The sequence below is a fragment of the Vigna unguiculata genome, chromosome 5, assembly GCF_004118075.2.
Source record: "Vigna unguiculata cultivar IT97K-499-35 chromosome 5, ASM411807v1, whole genome shotgun sequence".
Lineage (NCBI taxonomy): Eukaryota > Viridiplantae > Streptophyta > Magnoliopsida > Fabales > Fabaceae > Vigna > Vigna unguiculata.
Window position 1 is genome coordinate 1,069,501 of NC_040283.1, and position 21,633 is coordinate 1,091,133.

At 28.4% G+C, this 21,633-nt stretch overlaps 2 protein-coding genes across 2 annotated transcripts; both read right to left on the reverse strand.

Moving 5' to 3' along the window:
* Nucleotides 1–1,831: 1,831 nt before the first annotated feature.
* Nucleotides 1,832–3,805, reverse strand: LOC114184937. Its single transcript, XM_028072352.1, has 2 exons — nucleotides 3,469–3,805; nucleotides 1,832–3,369 (listed from the first exon to the last, which is right to left on the reverse strand). Exon 2 carries the CDS (start codon nucleotides 3,141–3,143, stop codon nucleotides 2,277–2,279), a length of 867 nt encoding a protein of 288 aa, XP_027928153.1. The 5' UTR covers nucleotides 3,144–3,369; nucleotides 3,469–3,805; the 3' UTR covers nucleotides 1,832–2,276.
* A 3,378-nt stretch (nucleotides 3,806–7,183) lies between these two features.
* On the reverse strand, nucleotides 7,184–10,172 carry LOC114184936 (heat shock cognate 70 kDa protein 2-like). The gene is made up of 2 exons (XM_028072351.1): nucleotides 9,804–10,172; nucleotides 7,184–9,179 (listed from the first exon to the last, which is right to left on the reverse strand). Exons 1-2 carry the CDS (start codon nucleotides 10,015–10,017, stop codon nucleotides 7,444–7,446), a joined length of 1,950 nt encoding a protein of 649 aa, XP_027928152.1. The 5' UTR covers nucleotides 10,018–10,172; the 3' UTR covers nucleotides 7,184–7,443.
* Between the last annotated feature and the right edge of the window lie 11,461 nt (nucleotides 10,173–21,633).

A 21,633-nucleotide genomic window follows, 5' to 3' on the forward strand; every position in this document is an offset into this window, starting at 1 on the left:
ATGTTTAGATAGGTTCAGTCATAACTATGTATGGATAATTTTTCTCACTGAAGTCTATGACTGCAAATTATATTGTTTAGGATTTGTTTTAAAAATAAGAAAAATGAAGACAAAAGTTTATATAACTACAGTCAACCTTTACCACACTATAATTATGAATCTGAATTTTTGTTGAAAAAGGACAAACAATCATTAAAAATTTTGTTGAATTCATAACTGAATCAGAATTAAAACGTAGATTTATAATTCCTATCTAAGTTAAAAACTACTTTAAATAATTTTTATCTTTCATGTCCGAAAGGTAGATGTAAGAAGAAAATGAATTTCTGCCATTTTTGTCACTAATCTTCAATGATACATAGTGCAAGTTATTTAGAAGTTTGGCTATATATGCATACAAGTACATATTTTTCAATATAAAAACACCAACTAAAGCTGCACTTGTCTATAGAATAAAACATCTCTGTTGCTGGAGAATCTTGAGAGAAAAAAGTAGTATATTCTAGTAAGTTGGCCAAGCATGAAAGTACTGTTTTACTTTTTTTGCTGTTCAATGCTTTCAAGTTCCAACTATTTTCCACATCAGTAATAACTAGAATGACTATTTTTTTTAAGATGAAACAAAAGGGTGCTGTCTGAATTGTATGTTTGGGGAAAAAAGTCTTCAAAATCGCTTCTTTTAAGGCATTTTTTTTACGATGGGAGAAACTGGTGTGAGACCAGTGAGAAAGGCAGTGAACAGAGTTTCATTCAACAACAAAAAAAAACAATTTTAGATTACTAGTAGTGTTCATATATTATTACTTTCTGCGATAAACTGAGATTATTTTTATGAAAAAGTTATGGTTTTTCATATTTTTGAATTGAAAGTTAAAAGTATCTGTAGTAGTCAAAATCCCACACCATCCAAACTGAACCAAACTATTCATCATTAAATCTAAGTCAAACAGAACCAATTAGTTCTCTGATTAATTAAGATATTTTCCTCCTTTACAACCAAACAAATCAATATTCATTCTCCACTTGGCATTCATATGTGTTTAAGGGAGGCAAAGAAGAATCATCTTTTGGATCGAAAAACTAAGAGCCAGCATAGATAGTATCAATGAATCTAAAAATCTAGATATTATTAGGATTTTAGTTGAAGGTTAATGGCTGATAAATATATGCGTGTACCTTCAATATGCAACACCAAAAGATGCCACAAAAGGTTATGCTTAAAGCCTTATTTTATTCTTTATTCTGACCTGTTATGATTCTTCAACGTGGTGGTGGGGCTAGAAAAGATGGCACTTTCGGTCATGACCCACGACACATATTCACGGGCAATTACACCTCTTCTTGTTGTTTACCAAAAAGCCACAAAATCTGAGTCTCTCTTTTACAAATTTGTCACTTACTTCAGTGGTGAATTGGTCATTGTCTGAGCAATGTGCACATTAACCCTGCTTCACCACTGGCCTTTGTTTCATCTTCATCAAATTTTGATCACACGGCCCACATATTTTTATCATAAAAGTTTAGTGGGAAAATTGAGTTGCAGACAAATATGCAGAAAAACATGACATGGGACAATGTTGGTTTAACATATGTCTCATTCACTAGCAGGCTAATAAAGAGAGGAGCAAAAAAAAATGGCATGGCCCTGAAACAATTCTTTCAACTACCCTCACAAGACAGCAACTTGTATGCAAAAGGATGGACCATCTCATATCCCACAAAACAATTGAAATAATTACCATGATAGAGTCAGATGCATCATTCAAATGGGAAAAAAAGTGTCATTGGAATCTTAATTACACAACAAAATAAAAGATTTCTGATAAACTGATTACACAAATCATAGCATGTCATTAGATTTTAGATTTTTGGAGATATTTACCATGACATGACATTTTCAACAACTTTCTTGAAAGTTCTTCTTGATCTTTCTACCCCATTTCTCACTCTCTACAAGAAGCCTTGTAAGGTTTAGTAAAATGAAATATAAATAAACTTTCCAATTTCATCAGACCCACCTTGAAGCATTTATGCGCTGAAAATATGGTCCCCCATATGGTTATGAAACATTGAGAGTAGTACATCTCACAACTGGCTTAGCAGATTAAACCATAACTGCATCCCAATACAACTCAAGGGGAGAAACAAATTCCCATTACGAAAAAGGTGGGATTGTTCAACATGTAATTAGAAAGATTAATGAAGAAATAAACTCATAATTGACTTGCCAGAACTTTGGTGTTAGCTGGTTTCTTTCTTCTTGTTTGGTGAATGTGTCATGAAGCTAATGGAAGTACCTGTGAAGTGCTTGAATGGTACTGTGGTGGACGAGGATGTTGGTGGTGATTAACCTCTTTTTCTGTTTTCTTGTCAACAACTATTGTGATGAAAGAACCACCTTCAACCTCATCTCCATGTCCCTTATTTTCATCTTGTTCTAGTTTTCTTCTAAGCTTCTCTTCTGCTTCCTGCAAGAACTTGAATTTTGGAGGAGGTGAGGACTTTAATCTGTTGAACTCAGCATCAGTTGCTGTTTCAAAAAGAGGGTTGAATCCTCGCTGGTTATAGGGACTGATAGGAGTACCAAAAGGAGGAGTGAAAAAAGGTGGAGAAGAAGTAGGTGTCATGTATGGTGTCTCCACAACCAGCAAATCACCCAAGCTTCTACCCCTTGAACCTTTTCCACTCTTGTCACACTTTGATTTTCCATCATCAGATTCTAAATCTTCTTTTGATTCTTCTACTATGGTGAACAAGAACCTTGGAGGACCTAAGAGATCCTGTTGCCTCATGTACTCTGCATCGATGCTATCATCCCCAAACGGTTTGAAAACAAAGTCCTTGCCACTGTGAGAATGAACTTGTTCTGGGTCATGAACAAGGGTGTCACCAATTCTCATTGAAGAACATAGCTCAGGAGGAGTGAAACTTGTTTGCCTCAAAGAAGATGATGATGATGATGGCCTTTTCCAACAAAACATGTAGAACAATTCCTTCACAGGGTTGCCATAATCATTCTCAATCTCTCTGTTGGTTATCCTCTTCTTCCACCATAGCAGATAGTAAACCTCAGCTACCAGAGCCAACAAAAGGCAACCAAAAATAATACTGAGACCAAGACCTACACTACTCAAGGATTTCATCTTTGTCCTCAAATCACATTGAAAACACTTGAACTTGCACAATCACCAAAGATGCTTAACATATATGTAACCTAACCCAACCCACAAAATTACATCAAACACACCAGAGGGCTACAAAAACAAAATCAAAACCCAGTTTCAACACATGTTTATGAGTTTCCCTAAAATCTCACGAGCAATTAACTGAAACTCTCGAGAATTTATCCTCAGATTCCGAATTCAAGCACTGAAATTGTGGATAATCTTTTCAGTAAAAAAGATTAATGTATGAATGTAATACTGTAACTACAAATGCCCACCAATAAAGCATGGCATAATGACAAACCTTGGTTGCAAAATGCAGAGTCTCTCAGAACAGCAATCTGCTAAAAGAGCCAACCAACCAAAAAGCTCCCTTTTCTCTTGAAAGCAACACATGCAAATCATAAGCATAATAAGCCCATGGGCCCTTGGCTTTAACCTAACCCCATTTGGGATTAAAGATTAAACACCCTGATATGGATTAGTCTCATCATTAGCCTCAAAGAATGTGATAATGCAACACTTTTAAACTGGTGAAAACAGAATAATGGAAAGGAAAAGATCCTCTAAACCATAAACCACTATGAGGATGCACCAAAACCAGGAGCCAGAAAATAACTATAGAGAGTGAGCATGTACCTGTCTGGCTTATGGTTGGAGGGTCTCGTCCTTCGAGAGAGGCTCACATGGGATCAGAAAATTAAAAAAAAAAAACAAAAACAAAAACAAAAAAAAAACATGAAAGTGACATGTCACATTGTCACTGTGTCATTGCACATCCAATGTAAATTGTAATATAAGATCCTTCAGAGAAGTGAAGATTTCATTTCTCCCATGACTCTAGTTGGTACTACTTGGTGTTATGTTATGCACTCACTGACAAATGGGAGGGACAATGATTCCACATCTGAAAGCTTCCTCCTATGCTTGGGTTTGTAAAATCTTAATCATGGTTTTTGTTGAATGCTTTTCACTATACCATGATTTTTTGTTTTGACAGAGATTGTTATTTGAAAGTGAAGCAACGTTGCTTCTCTTTGATTCTTTTGATAGATCATGATGCTCCAATGCAACAAAATAAATGGCGGGAAAATTTGTTAATTTGCTGCTAATTAATTAAGTGATTGGAAGAAAAAATATTTATACTTATATAGTAATGAGTCTTTCAAAGAGATTTGATAATACCAACAAAATATTATGAATAGATCAATTGCACTTTAACTTAAAACCTTCTACTTAAATTTATTACATTAATAATTTTGAAAATAATCCGGTGAGTCAAAGTCCATATGAGATAAAAAATATAAAATTAAATTTTATATAAAATGAAAGACTCGTAATGTTATTATTTTAAGATTTTGAAACAAAAATAATGTCAAATATTTTACATATATAAAACCTAATCATATATATATAAGGATAATAATATTTTGAGATTTTGATAATTTTTTTTATAATATAAAATATCATCTTCTAAATAATTTTGAAATATTAAAAATAAAAAAATAAAAAATTACTTAAAAATAACATAAGAAAAAGTTATCAAAATGTAGTAGTTAACAAATCATTTTTCTAATAAAACGAACTTATACAAGTGAGAAAAGAATAAATAAAGTTAGCATGGTCAAGATCCATTTTAGTATTTGGTGAAACATTTGGGACAAGAGTCCTACATTTTCATTCCTTACCTTATTTCATGGCATAAAGCCTGAATTAATATTAGTAGAAGATGGGCAACAGAACCCTAGGATGTGTCAGTCAAGGCCGGTTATGGATTTTATGTTGTCTGGATTAATTTATTTCTGTTATTAGTGATTCATTAATTAATCAAACTATTTGCCGTATACTTAATAAATTAGCTTCTTGAATGGGTATCAAACAGGAACATATTAAGTAATGGATCTATATTTTATACATATTATGAGTTGAATACTACTTATGGATTAGTGCTACTATCCCACTGAAAGTAATCTATTGTATATATTAATTAAGTTTAGGATTCAAATCTTGTAAATAAAAAATATGGTAAGAGTCTCTCTTAAAAGAACCTTTCTTTTATAAATCTCTCTAAGATAGAAAAATAGCACTAATTAATTTGTTATTTGTGTTTCTTATTGACAAAATTTCCATAAAAGTACTGTGATTGTTTAAAATTTGTTGAGTGATTTATCTTTGATAACATGTTGTCTTAATTTCACTGTCTTATCTAGAAATATGAGATTTAGAAATTTATATGAGAGATTCCTTCTGCTTCATGTTGAATATTTACATAATTATATATTTTTAAGTCTTTGAAATTTGACATGTTTGAAACATCGATTATTTTGATCACAAAACTTAAAAAATAAATTATTTTCAATTTAATTACATTAAATTTGTTTAAATATCAAACACGTTTTTTAATATATTTAAATGGTTTATATTTTTATTTCGACGTCTATTAAAAAAACGTGTATGACATGTAACATATCTATCTAATAACATTTCTTTTTGGTATTGTTTATTTTGTTCCCGGAAAACAGAAGGCAGTGCCTATGAATTCTTGAGGGTGGCTTTGGTTGGTTATAAACTTCTCATTTTCTTAGCACAGAAAAAGACAAAATAAAAAACAACAGGTAACACTCACCCACAACCCCTACTTCTGCAAGTTTGATACCGTTATATAAACATAGGATTAACTTCTATAATGCAAGGGTTAATTTTAACTTATAAATCTAATTATTTATTTATTATATTGATAGCTTAAAACTGGAATTGTCTTCTTTGATACACTTAAAATAGTGTAGTCCATGAAAAGAACTCGAACTTTGTACCAGGAAATCGAGGAAATTATTTTTTCACCTTAGAAGTTTCTTTCTGTTTGTGTATTTTATGGTGTATTGAAAAAGTGTATATATATATATATATATATATGTAATCTAAAAGCACATTTAAGATTACATAACTTAAAATATATTTTTATATTTCAAATTATATTTTAATAATGTGAAAATTGTTCTGAAGTATATTATATAAATTAACTTTTAAATTAAATTAAACAATTTAGAATATATTTTTAAATTATATAATCTAGAAAGTGTTGTATAATACACTTTTAGATTACGTTATTTAAATTATAAAGGATATGTTTTTTACGTTAAAGATATTTTTTTCATAATATATTTTAAAATTTTACACAATTTAAAATAGATTTTCAAACTATGTCACTTGAAATTATTTAAACTTTTAGGAAATTGAGATGGGGTGCCAAAAGAAATTGCTTAAAATTGTTTACACAACGTTTTAGTTTGATCGAACTGCAGGCCCGAATGAATAGTTTTGTTGATCAACACGAACCCATCGATTTCTTCAACCTTCAAGAACTAAAACACGATAATTGGTTTTTTTTTCTATTTGTTTAGAAAAAAAATAAATCGTTTGCTCAATATTTCGAACTGAAAAATATTTTTATAATTCAAAATGTTTGAAAGATGCTGTTAATAAGATTGATTGAAATGGTAGCAGGCTAAATTTGTAACTTTACAAAGACTAAGATCTATCTCTAATGAGAATAATGATGGAAGGAAATAGCGATGAAAATAGTGTTTTCTCGGAAAACAAATATCTAGAAGAATAATTTAAAACGATATTAATTATGTTGAGGTAGGCATGGGAGGATGCAGACGATGAGATAACATACAACCCACCCACAGCGAGGGCCATATCAAAAATCAAATAATCTTGCGCAATTCTTAATTTCCTAATAGAACATTAGATTCGACATGATGTCAAAGTGATAATTGTGTCAAACATTTCTATCTTGCACATTTTCTGCATAACGACACTTCTACGTGCAACAATTCATACAACAAACAATTGCCAACTTTTATGAATTGTGTAAACCGCCAAATGAGTTTTTCCACACTCCATACCACATGGGAACATAAATTATCTATTTGTAGCAATTGTCCAATTTTAAATCTGCTTGCCAAGTCGATAAAATTATAAGCACTTTCATTCATACTTGAAACAAAATATTATAAAAAATCTAATAGCTGCAATGTGAAACATTTTCGCAATATTAAAGATAAACATTTGAAAAAAATAAGAGAAATATTTGGCCGATAAAACTGTTATCTTTACCAAGAGATTTTTAACATTTGTAGTCCAAGTTAAGTCCGGATAAACTATTCCGGACTAGAACAGTGAGAAACCAAAATGTTGGGCCAAAATTCTGAACAAAATATAATAAAGAGAAAAGGTAAATAAGTCCAGCAGAACATGAAAACAAGTAAACAGTTTAATCAACTTCTTCGATCTTGGGACCAGCACCACCAGACGCAGATGGTGGAACATCTTCATCCATGCCTCCAGCCATGTCGGGAGCACCTGCACCCTGGTACATCTTTGCAATGATTGGATTGCAAATGCTCTCAAGCTCCTTCATCTTGTCCTCGAACTCATCTGCTTCGGCAAGTTGGTTGCTGTCCAACCAATGAATAGCACTCTCAATGGCATCTTCAATTTTCTTTTTATCATCAGCAGAAAGCTTGGAAGCAATCTTCTCATCCTTAATAGTGTTCCTCATGTTGTAGGCATAATTTTCCAGGGCATTCTTTGCATCAACCTTCTTCTTGTGCTCCTCATCCTCTGCCTTGTACTTTTCAGCCTCCTGGACCATCTTCTCAATCTCGTCCTTTGAGAGTCTACCCTTGTCATTGGTAATAGTAATCTTGTTCTTCTGACCGGTGGTCTTGTCCTCGGCTGAGACATTCAAGATACCATTGGCATCTATGTCAAAGCAAACGGTGATCTGAGGAACACCCCTGGGTGCAGGGGGAATGCCAGAAAGCTCAAATTTACCCAACAAGTTGTTGTCCCTGGTTCTAGCTCTCTCTCCCTCGTACACCTGAATCAAGACACCGGGTTGGTTGTCGGAATAAGTAGAAAACACTTGCTCCTTCTTGGTGGGAATGGTGGTGTTCCTTGGAATGAGAACAGTCATGACACCACCGGCAGTTTCCAAACCAAGAGAAAGGGGTGTAACGTCCAACAGCAACAGGTCCTGCACTTTCTCATTACCCTCACCGCTCAATATTGCTGCCTGAACAGCAGCTCCATAGGCAACAGCCTCGTCTGGATTGATACTCTTGCAAAGTTCCTTACCATTAAAGAAATCTTGCAACAGCTGCTGCACCTTGGGAATTCTTGTGGATCCACCAACTAGGACAACATCGTGGACGGTGCTCTTGTCCATCTTTGCATCCCTCAGACATTTTTCAACAGGTTCCATACACTTTCTGAACAGATCCATGTTCAGCTCCTCAAACCTAGCACGGGTGATAGTTGTGTAGAAGTCAACACCTTCGTAAAGAGAATCAATCTCAATTGTGGTCTGTGCAGTAGACGAGAGAGTCCTCTTCGCCCTCTCGCAGGCAGTCCTCAATCGCCTTAGAGCCCTTGGGTTCCCACTGATATCCTTCTTGTGCTTCCTCTTAAACTCCTGAACAAAATGGTTAACCATTCTGTTGTCAAAATCTTCACCTCCAAGATGAGTATCTCCGGCAGTGGCCTTAACTTCAAAAATACCCTCCTCAATAGTGAGGAGAGAAACATCAAAAGTTCCACCGCCCAAATCAAAGATCAAGACGTTCTTCTCACCCACACTAGTGGCTTTCTTGTCAAGACCATAAGCAATGGCGGCAGCCGTGGGTTCATTGATGATTCGCATGACATTAAGGCCCGCAATAACTCCAGCATCCTTTGTAGCCTGACGCTGGGAATCGTTGAAGTATGCAGGAACTGTGACCACAGCATTCTTCACAGCTGATCCGAGATAAGCCTCGGCAATCTCACGCATCTTCATGAGGACCATAGAGGAAATCTCCTCAGCAGCAAACTGCTTCTCCTCACCCTTGTAGTTTACAACAATCATAGGCTTGTCAGCAGGACCAGCAACAACTTTGAACGGCCACAACTTCACGTCACTCTGGACGGTTGTGTCAGAAAATCTCCTTCCGATCAAACGCTTAGCATCTGAAATTTTACAACAAATGATCAATAATATGTCAACAAAAAAGCTTCAAATATAACAACGCCGCCGTCGCCGACAACGCCTACTGTTACTAAAGCAGACAAATATTACAACTCCCCTCACAATAAGCATGCACATAATCTTATTCAAATCAAAACTATATTTTAACAAATAACTAATGTAAATGTTGCCTATTATTAAAATAAAATAAAATTACCACGAAGAATTATAAAACTCCTCCAATATCAGATTCCAACAAACAAATATAGCATGTGCATAACAACATTATTCAATTAAAAATCATATCCCAATTTACGATACAAGTATTTGTTCTACCAAAGCGACTCATGTGAAACAACCAATAATGCAGTAACTCAGTTCAAACTGTCAGTATTTCTATAATGATCATTTAACTCATATAACATATATGACAACAACATAAACAACAACAAAGTCAAAAATATCAATAATAATAAGCTGACAAAATAAAAATTACAATATGAGAACAATCGTGTTGCAAATAACAGATCCAGATATACAGGAACACTAGACACACGTTACTATCGAATAGAGATATAAGCGATGAACAGATCGTAATAAAGCGATGATTCAGATGCAGATCTTACCAAAAACGGTGTTGATAGGGTTCATGGCGACCTGATTCTTAGCGGCGTCACCGATCAACCGTTCGGAATCGGTAAAAGCGACGTAAGACGGCGTCGTCCTGTTACCCTGGTCATTGGCGATGATTTCTACACGGTCATGCTGCCACACTCCGACACAGGAGTAGGTGGTGCCGAGATCGATTCCGATGGCAGGACCATCTCCTTTTCCGGCCATTGCTAGATCCGCGGACGAGATAACAGAAAATATAGAGAAGAAGCTTTAGCTTGTAAAGCGCCGAAACTGTGAAAGAAAAAGAGAAGAATAGTAAAGACTCCAAAGAATTGTTACGATTTGTTAGGGTAGAGAGAAGAAGAGGCTTATATAAATGTGGGATTTATCATTTTTGAAATTTATATTTCTAGAATCTTCTTTGCTTACATGGGAACGCGATGATACGCAGAACGCCTCTCTCAACTTCTGGTTGGTTCCAGAGCCTTCTCTGTATCTGCCAGCTTGGACACGTAACAACTTTTTCAACGTATGGGATTTTAAAAAAATAAAAATAGATACTATATTATTTTAAAATATTAGCTGATTTAATATATTTAAATATTTTTTAATATTAATTAAGATATAATTAATCATCATTATTTTTATTTTTTTTTATATTTAAATTTAGAATAATTAGTTTTATTAATTAAAATAATATAAATTTATGTAATAGATTTTGTAAAGAAAAAATATCTTATGAAATTTTTAAATAATATTTCTTCACTTTATATTTAATTATTTGATTTTTGAAATTTTTTTACCTTTTTTATGTCCTCTTTTAGTCCATAAACTAATTATATTATGATGAATAATAAAATTGAACAGCAAACTAAAAAGGGAAAGAAAAATTAAATTCTATAAAAGAAAAAACTAATTGACCATATTGTGATATAGATAATATACTTCAAATTGTTAAAACCTCTAAACCAAACATATTTCTCTTTCATAAATATTCCATCAAGTGAAAAAAAACAATTATCGTGGGAAATAAATACATTGACTTTAAATATTAAAAATATACAACTTAAAATGTAAAATGTAAGATTCACATATTATTTTCAATCTAGTTAAAACATTTATTTCTAAATTATTTTAATCTATTATTTCTTTAAATTTATAAATTCATTTGATCTTTAAATCACTTTTTTTAAGAGCTCGTCTATCTCTTATTCTTTTTCTTTTTCTTACACAGTAACCTATACCTTTTTCTAATTTATCTTATTTCACCTCTTTTAACTAAGAAAACTGCAACGTGAAAATAAAAATAAAAATGAATTATATTGTTATTAAAAATGTTTTAAAATAAATTTAAATATCATTTGCGCTATTGTGGTAGAGAGAAAAAATGAAATAGATGGAATATAAAAAAAAGATAAAAATAGTAAAAAACACGCATTACTTTATTTGTAAGGAATATGTGTGAAATAAAATAGAAATAAATATTTTTATTAAAACAAAAAAAAAATCTATTCTATTCCACACATATTCCTTAAAATAAAGTAATGCGTGTTTTTTACTATTTCTCTTCACTATTCACGTTCACTCACATTTATTAAGTTGTGCAAAAAGAGAAAAAAGGTTTTGACATTCATTATTTTTATCTTGGTATTCGGTTCGTTAGTAAAGAACATTAAGGTTGTGTTCTCATCTAGGTAATTACAGGGCACGGGTGATAAGAAGTGATGAACTTAGGGAATGTTTGTGTTCCTTTCTATTGATTTAAAAGCGAAGAAAAGTGATGGTTTGAGGGAATGGGGGTCTCCTCTCATCTCTCTGCCATGAAGAGATTAGAGAATGAGGGTGTGTTCTTTTGTGGTGATTTGAGGGAGAGGGAGAGGATTGATTTGTGTTGATTAGAATGTGATATTTATGTTGTTTTTTTTAAGGATTTGGGGGTGATATTTGAGTGAATTTGAGAGTAATTTTTGTGAAAGTTTGTGAAAAATTTAATTGATGTGAGTAGAAAAAATAAATTTAATAGATGAAAATGTAAAAAGACCTAATTGTCCTTAGTGTTAAAAAGTATAATAAAATGATATTTAGATAAATTGTAATTAGTTTCTCATATATTATTATCATAAATAAAAATATTTTTAATATTTATTAATTAAAAAAATAACTAAAATTTACTTGATTTAGAAAATTTAATATTTTAATGTAAAAAAAAACATTTCCAACCACATCATTCCCATTGTTGTGAAGCCCTTCACCAACCAAAATGTGTATCGGTTCCTGCCACATAAATGCAATGAATGGTGTTTTTAACTTTAGTTGTGGATAATGCATGAAGAAGGGAAGAAGCTCCCCTCACCCTCCTACAGCTGAATGGCACACCCTCAAATAAAATAATAAGGGTAATTACGTAAAAAAAGGCAATCAGGGTGTGTTCTCGTGGGAGTGATGATTTGAGGGAGAGAGATGATTGATTTGGGTTGATTAGAAAGTAATATTTATGTTGTTTTTTTTTATGAATTTGGAGATGATTGTATAGTGAATTTGAGAATAACTTTTATAAAAGTTTGTGAAGAATTTGATTGATATAATAGATAAAAAAATGTTTTAATAAATAGAAATTAAAGATTACTAATTTATCCTTATTAATAAATATAATATAAAATAATCTTTGGAAGAGTTAAAATAATATTTTTTAGAAAAGAAGTTAATGAATAGTTTTGAATAAAGGTTATTATTATAACAAATAAAGAATAAAATGCATTTGGTATAAGAATAAGTATAAAATATTTAGATATTAAATAATATAGTGGTTACATTAAAATGTAAATATCACATTTTATTATTTATTTTGTATTTTTTAAATAATTTTGTGTTCATCTTTGTTTATTTATTTTTCTGTTTTATTTAGAAATTAACATATGAATTAAAAAATTCAAAACTTGAAGGAAAAATTTGTCTGAGAAATGTTTTAGTTGCTTTTTTCAGAAGAAAATCACAATCTCACAATGGAGGTGCCCAAGCCATCCCACCCTTGGTAATTTTCCACCGTCAACCAAAATTTTTTCTGCATACACATGAAAATAAGGTGATGATAAATAGGGTTATTATGGTAAAATATAGTTTATCACCTTTAAATTTGCGCTCTTCAAGCAAGATGGGAGAATGAAACAATCTCACAAATACACTCTTTACATCACTCGCAAATAATTAAAAACGAACATCTACAATCAGTGTAAATCAATCTTAGCTACTTCTCTTCAATAGTAAATCAGTTCATAAAATCAGAATCTGGGTATTCAAACTTAAATGCATATAGTTACTAAATAATAAATATTGTATGATACTTGGTTTTAAATATAATGAATATATTTTACATAAATTATTTTTAAATTTCTCCGTTTAGTCCTTTTATCCTTAATGTAAGACACTATAAGATATTTTACAAATTTTGTTAAAAATTTTAAAAAATCTTATTATTTTATCAAATATCATGAATATGTATGTTTTTAATAAAATAATGTTTTTGTGTGGGTAATATTGTTTTAAAAGTTTAATAAAATAAACAAAATTAATTAGTTTTATTGATATTTAATTATCTTAAATTTTGTCTGATATTAAAAAATATTTACAAATTATATAATTTACAGATCACTTTTACATTAAAAAAATCTTAATTATAATTTAAAACTTATTTTTTGTATTTTTTAATTGTAACAAATTTTGTTAAGCACAAAAATGCTTTGCAATCTAATATGTTTGCTCTTTATGAGTAGAAAAAACTAAAAGCAAATACAACTGGAGTAACGAGGACAAAAAAAGAGGAAGAATATAAGGACACTTTTGTCCTTCAAAGGTGTAGGAAAAAGCCATGTTGGTGCAGGAAGAAATACCAAAATATAAAAACCCAACGAAAAAAGTTCCGAATAAGCCCAATTAATACGTTTTGGAAGCCCAACAATTATTTTGGTGAAGAAAACAACAGGTTGGGCTGTAAGCACTTCTTAAATTTTGACACATGCTTACATTTTTTTTTTCTTCTAATTTTAAAATTCACATTACTTTTCTTATATTCTAATAAAATCAGATTTATAACCTCTATTTTTTAAATATAAATTTACGAATTTTATGTACTTAACGAAACGATATTTTTTTCACATGTATTTTTAATAAGGTAACACTCACTTCTTGTATTTATTTAAAAATATTATATTGGCTAAAATAAAATAAAAAATATAAAGATTAAAGTTTTGAAACATAAAATTTATGAAAAAAAAAACGTTTGTTATAAAACAAAAAAAAGTGAAATGTAAGTATCCTTTATTAAAATATAAAAAATATCAATGCTTACCAAAAAGATGTTGATAACAATGATACCGAGTTTCTATTCCTTTAAATACAATAAAAAAATGTGGTTGATAGAAATTACTAACCATAACTAATTAAGTCTTTTTAAAAAGAGGTTAATAATTAAATTCCTAATTTCAAAAAGTTATAATTAATTTCATTATTTCAATCAAACAATAATTAAATGCCCAAATTTTATGTTGTTGAAAGCAATATCTTTGTGTAGATAGAAGACAAAAGATTTATATATTGAATAGAACATCTTGCAAGTATTTCCCAAATTAATGCATTACATCATGATTAATTTAAAAATTGCTTTGGACTTTATTGGTATCTTAAAATATATTTTGAACTATATGATTATATTTCCTTAAAAATAAAATGAAATTTTCCTTAAAATAGACTTGTTCAAATGTGTCGTCTGAATCATTTGTAAGGTTATCTAAAATGCAACGGGTAAAAGGTAAATGTTTCATTTTCAGGAAGACAAGTTATCATTTTCAACTATCTGTCTTTTTGCAATCAAATTGTTGTCCTAATACACCAACTTGGTGTTGTATTTTTATTATTATTACTATTATTGTAATAATAATTATTATTATTATCACTACTATTATTAAGTAAACTACTGATTTAATGAGTTTGGTTTGGTAGATGCAAAGTGCACCATAAACTATACACTAAATATATACAAAGTTATCTTTTCAATCATTTGAGTTTGTAGCCTACTTTTATGAATAAAACAAAGCCACAAATAATTAACTAAATGTTGTTTTCATACTATAAGAAAAAAGGGGAACTCATATTGCAATATAGGTCTGGTTTGACGTGTTTATTTTTTATTTTTCATAAAATCAAAAAATTTATGAAAAATGTGATTTAAGTTACTTTAACATTGTCCATAAATATGGATAATTTTGAAAAATTGTTAGATTAAAATTAAAAAATTGGAGACAGGGTAGGAGTGCTTAGACATGTTAGTATACAAATAGTTTAAACTCACATGCTTTTTTTCACTTATTTATTTTTTAATATGTTCAATTAGTCGGATAGTACCCTCTTCATTTAAATCTATCAATCTGGTATCCACTTTTAAAAAAGTGTCAATTGAGTCCCAACTTTTGAAAAAATATCTCAATTTTCAGCAAAAAATTATTAATATTGTTAACGGTATTGATACTTAAAATGACTTACAAAATTAAGTATTGATATTTATATTAAAATTTAGTACTAAAAGTCATGAATTAAGTTAACAGTTGTAGTAGTTTTTGTTTGACCTCGTTAAAACACTTTTTCAAAAGTTGAAATTAGATTGACACATTTTTAAAAACACGTACCAGACTGACACATCTGAACGAAAGTAGATACCATGATTAATTAAACATTTTTTAATATTATTCACACAACATTATATGATTTAAAAATATATTATTTAAAATGATTATTTCTCTTTTACATTTTTTTATTCGTTTTCATTCTTCATCACATTCACATAGTTGATAATGATGATGAATACACATGCACCACTCATTTGTTTATTGAATTTCTTGGCACCTTTTGGAAAAGTATGGCTGCTAAGAATGGTTTTAATTAATGACCAGTTATTGTAATATTACTTATGCAAAAGTAACAATGGAGTTTTCTTCCTTTCACCATTAATAAACACATGGTGCTAGTTTTTGGTTTATTAATCACTGTCAAATCACGCAATTAGTTTCAATAAACCAAAACTCTACTACAAGGTTCGATCAACACAATCCTTGATTACATGCAGACAAAATAGACGTGCGTTTAAAGGAACAAATGACTTCAATTTCTGAAACTCTAGTACACTGACATGGATTTTTTTTGTCTCCTCTTCTTTCATCATTGATCTAAATGAAGAAGATAAAATAAAAGTATTTTTTCTCGAAAGTGTTAATCAAATAATTATATATTAATACTTACCATTAAGTTAGTCTATATCAATTAAATAAGTGAAGATAACGATAAAAATGTATATGAATAAAAAAACTTTTGAGAGAAATTAAAAAAAAAATACAATATTAATAAGACATAAGCTTAATTTATATATAAGATATTGAAATTGTCTTTAATTCAAAATCAATAATAAATTTATGAATTTTCGTTACTCAACTGTATAATTTTATTATAAATAATTAAATTTTAAGAATATTTGGAATTGAATTTTTTTAATAATATCTAACCATAACAGACATTTTTCTTAAATGGACAAATACTTTCTTTTATATTGTTTATTCCCAAATTTAAGTGTAATTCATATGATTAATTTATGTGTAAAAAATTATCTGACAATGAAGTCAATTTTTATAGTTATTATGATGCATGCTATTATCTCAAAATAATAAATATGTCACCTAAATCACCTACTTATATTATTTTAAAGGGTTAAATATGTTTTTTTTTTATAATTTTCGGTAAATTTTGAAATTAGTTATATTTCGATATTTTGAATCAATTTAGTATTTTATCTTTCAAAATACGTGGATTTAATCTTTTTAATCAAATTTTGTTAAATTTATTTGACATTTCAAACTCGTTTCATAATAGTATTTAACTTAACATAAAAAAAAAATGTATCAAATAATATAAACAACTCAAATACAATCCTGACATGTGTACGAAATATCATATAAACCTATCAAAATTTAATTAAAAAAAGTAAATTCACGTATTTCAAAAAATAAATGATTAAATTAATATAAAGTTTCAAAATGGTCTGATCCTAAAATTCACTAAAAGTTAAAAGACAAAAAATATATTTAACTATATTTTTAATAACATTTCAACATTTTTTTTAGGTCTAATCAAAATCCAATTGCTAATCGAGCTTACTTATATATTTAGAAAGTTGCTTGAATTAGTGTCTTAACCGATCAAGAATGAAGATAGTTGCTTGAATGAGTTAGGCCATGGGGTCGACAACATCATATATGCACACACATTATTGATGATGTATAGATATCAATTCAACTATTTTATGTACATGTAATGATATTGACACTACTAGATAATTTTTTTAACAAAAGGAGGTATAGGCAAACTTTTCTACACGTATTTATAGACGAGAAAGGGTAAAATAAGTTTTTAAATTAGGTTGTCTAGAAGTTAAAAGTAAAAATTTAAAAGTTATAAAAGAGAATCTTTATGCATAAATTAATTTGAAAAGTTATAAAATAAAAATGATTTATATATCTTTAACAGAACATGAGTTGGACGCATGGGAATAAGTGGACCGTTTAAAATAAAAAGGCACGAAGAAATGAAAATGAAGATGTGGCCAAACACAGTGTAGTGAGTGTTGACGTGGATATGACACACCACGAACCTTTCGTATGCCCCACTTGATATCGCAATATCCACCCTCCATCAATAACAACACCGATGCAAAACAAACATTATTCATTATTCATTTAACATAATTATTACATCTAAATAATATTTTTGTTATCATTTCACAAAGAAAAAGTAAAATGAATTTCGAAAAAATAACGTGCTTTGACTTGATATTATATAAACAGGACAATAATAATATAATGTTATTAAATTAATATATAAATAAAATTATATTTGTTAAAAATAAAATGAAATGTATAAAAAAATAGGAGAATATGTTGGTAAATAAAGAAAGAAAAAAGAAACCGAGATAAATGGTATTATAAAAAATTTGTAAAAATAAGATTAATTTTAAAAATTTAATAAATATATTTTAAATCATAAAATTAATATTTTAAAATATAGACACAAAATAAGAAATTATTTTTTATATATTATCATAGATATAGAAACTTATTTTAGTATGCAAGTTTCTTTTTCAACTAATATTAGTTTATAGTGTTTGGAAAAAGTTACGATTATACTAATAATAAATAAAGGATTAATAATATATATTTCCAAGTTTTTTCTCTCAAACTTTAAACCATATTTTTTTTATATTTTTGGCATGTACTTTATCAAATAAGATGTAAATAAAAATAATTGTCTTAACTAACTATATTATGTGACCATGATGTTACTATTAATTTTGCTGTCGGAGGAATATAAATGACAAATAATTATAAATATGGTATTTTAAATGATAGCTAAATACAAATATTTATATTTGAAAATGACAAATAAAAAATTGACACAGCAGTGATGTCACTTTTGTCTTGTTTTCGTTCCGAGCAAATAACAGCGTTGTACTGAGGTAGAATAGAGACGCTTACACCTTATTTTTTGTCTTATCATGGATTAAGGTTTAATGAATTTGAATTAGTAGAAAGAGTTGATTAAACTAATTATTTATAGATTCATGTATTTTTAATTGTGTTTTTTTTATTGGACATTTAAAAGTTTGTATTCTTTAATTAGCAGCTGTTTCTTTTTTCATTAATTAGGAGATGTAATTATTATCTTAGTCCATCATCTTAATTTTCTGTTTCATTTTTTTATTAGTCTCCATATTTAAGGATTTCATTCAATTATTTGTGTATATTTACTTTTGAGTCTAAATTGTTTTAAAGAACTTCAATGTATTATTTTGTAAATTGAATCTTTGTAAAATGTTAAGTGTAGGTATGAGTTATTTTCTATTTTAAATGATGTCAATGTCAATAATATTAGTGTTAAGTTAATGGAAAGATCACATTTTTTAAAATAAAAAATAAAAAAGAACTGAATTAGAAAATTTTAAAAAATTAGCAAATAAAAGACTTAAATTTAAAAGATTAACAAATAAAATACTTAAATTAAGCAGGTCTAAATCTTGTAATTGATAAATGCCTATTATTCTCCTTCCTTACATTAACACGCAAAAACAAATAATAAAATATTTAATTGAACCGATTAAAGAAATTAAATTTATACATATACAAAATTTGAATATCCAATAAATACTATAATTTATTAGAAGTTAATTAAAAACACTCAAATTACAATAGATTTAAAACTAGATAAAAAATACATTTTTTAATATCTATGATAAAATATATGACACACTGTAAAAAAAAAAACTTGTAATTTGTTAGTAATGTAAAGTTTTACACCAGTATTAAATACCGATCAATCTCTAAATTGACTAAATTTAACAACTTAGTTAATAACATCTCAATAAAATATTTTAAGTTGCATTATTGCCTATTTGTTTATTAATGATACGAGATTGAGATAATTTACAATAATAATTAGGGATGGCAACGGGGCGGGGCGGGTACGGGTATCATGATCCCATCTCCATCCCATAATAAAAATTCATCCCCATCCTCATCCCCAAACCTAACGGGTATACAACTTTTGACCCATCCCATTCCCACCGGGTAACGGGTATTTTCTTATACCCATACCCATACCCATTTTTTTATTGTTCCATATATCAATTAAATATTTTTTATAAAAAAAAATTTAAAAATCACACCAACGGAATCATGATACTATCAAAATATTCAATATTAAAATAACATACTCTTTTTGATTTTCATGATGTCAAATATTAAGAAAAATATTATAATAGTATAAATCTCAAATTAAAGTATCAAATAACAACTAAATAAAATTCAAATAATTATATAAAAGCTAAAAAATTACACATTACTAAAATTTTATAATAACCAAAATATTTATTAATTTTACAAATGATCAGTGGTTTCATTTGCATTCGATCCACCTACACATAGAAAAAAAATGAAAAATTAGATATGATATAATAATTGAAATTGAAAATTTTAATTACTAGAATATAATGTACATTCTTCATCAGATTCATTTTCACTCATGAGAACATCTTTTCCTTTTAATTTTTTAACACCTACAAACACCAAATGTAGAATATTAGATGAGAATTCACAAAAAATACTAACAAAAAATATTAATAAATTTGAGTAACTTACCTAGATGGTTTGAGTTCCATATCCAACTTCTTGTACACATCAAAGCCTCTATAGTAATATGATGAAATCGACTACGGTGAGAAGTTAATATATGACCACCAGTACTAAAAGCAGATTCAGAAGCTACAGTTGTTATTGGAATAGCTAAAACATCCCTTGCAATTGCTTGAAGGGTTGGAAACTTTAACCCATTTGTTTTCCACCATGATAGGATATCAAATTCTTGTGTAACCGGCAAATTATCTTCTTCCAAGTAATAATCCAACTCTGTTTTCATAACTGTAGTTCTAGATTTTTTCTTTTTTGCCATAAACTCTAAAAATTCATTCGCATCATTATCAACATCCTTTCCCAACTCCAATGATGTAGCTCTATAAGAAGAAGTTTCATTCTTTTTTGATTGATATTCCAAAACCAAATCATAGCACATTTGACGAATCCTACTAAGTTTCAGATCAAAATCATTACCATACAATTTATAAAAATAATATTCTAACATGTCCATTTTGTACCTTGGATTTAAAACTGAAGCAATTGCCAATATATCATGAATAACACTCCAGTAACTTTCAAAATTGAGAATTAAACATTATCATGAAACAAAAAATAAATAATAAATAAAATTATCATAAAGAAGTAAAGATAATTAAATGTGTGACCCAAATTTGAGAATATCCATTTGAACATAACATAACGAAAAAAAAATGTATAATTAAGATTATGATAAAAGGAAAAGTACCTTGAAGATCTGCTTAAACCTTAAAGAACAAGCCAAACAATTAAAAGAGAGTAAAAAAGTGTATAACCAAAGTAACAAAAAGAAGAGCTACAAAATAAGAGTCAAACATTTTCATGAAAATAAATAAATAAATAAAGATAATCAAATGTGTAACCTAAAAATTATTTCATAGAATGAAATTGAGGAACACCTATTTGAACATAACCATGTACAGAGAGTAAAAATTATGTAATAAGAAGAAGAAAAATTACCTTCAAAATTAAATCTTGAAAAACAAACCAGACAATTGAGAGAGTAAACAAAGTGTATAACAAAAAACAAAAAGAATGAGAAATATGTTATATATATATATATATATATATATATATATATTATATTATATTATATTATATATTATATTACTATGTATATATATATATTATATGTGTGGATATCTTATGTTTATATATATATAATTATTTATATATATTATATTATATTATATATTATATTATTATTACTATGTATATATATTATATGTGTGGATATCTTATGTTTATATATATATATATATATATATATATATATTTATAGATATATATTTATTTTAAGTATATATTATATTATATTATATAATAATATAAATATAATAATATATATTATATTATTATGTATATATATATTATATGTATATGCGTAGATATTTTATGTTTTTATATATATATATTTCTCTTAAATTTTTATAAATTTGTAATGTTATAAATTTGTTTATAAAAGATCTCACTGGTTAAATGATTAATTTGTTTTATACGTATATATTATATATATTATATTATATTATTATGTATATATATTATATTATATTATATTATATTATATTATATTATATTATAT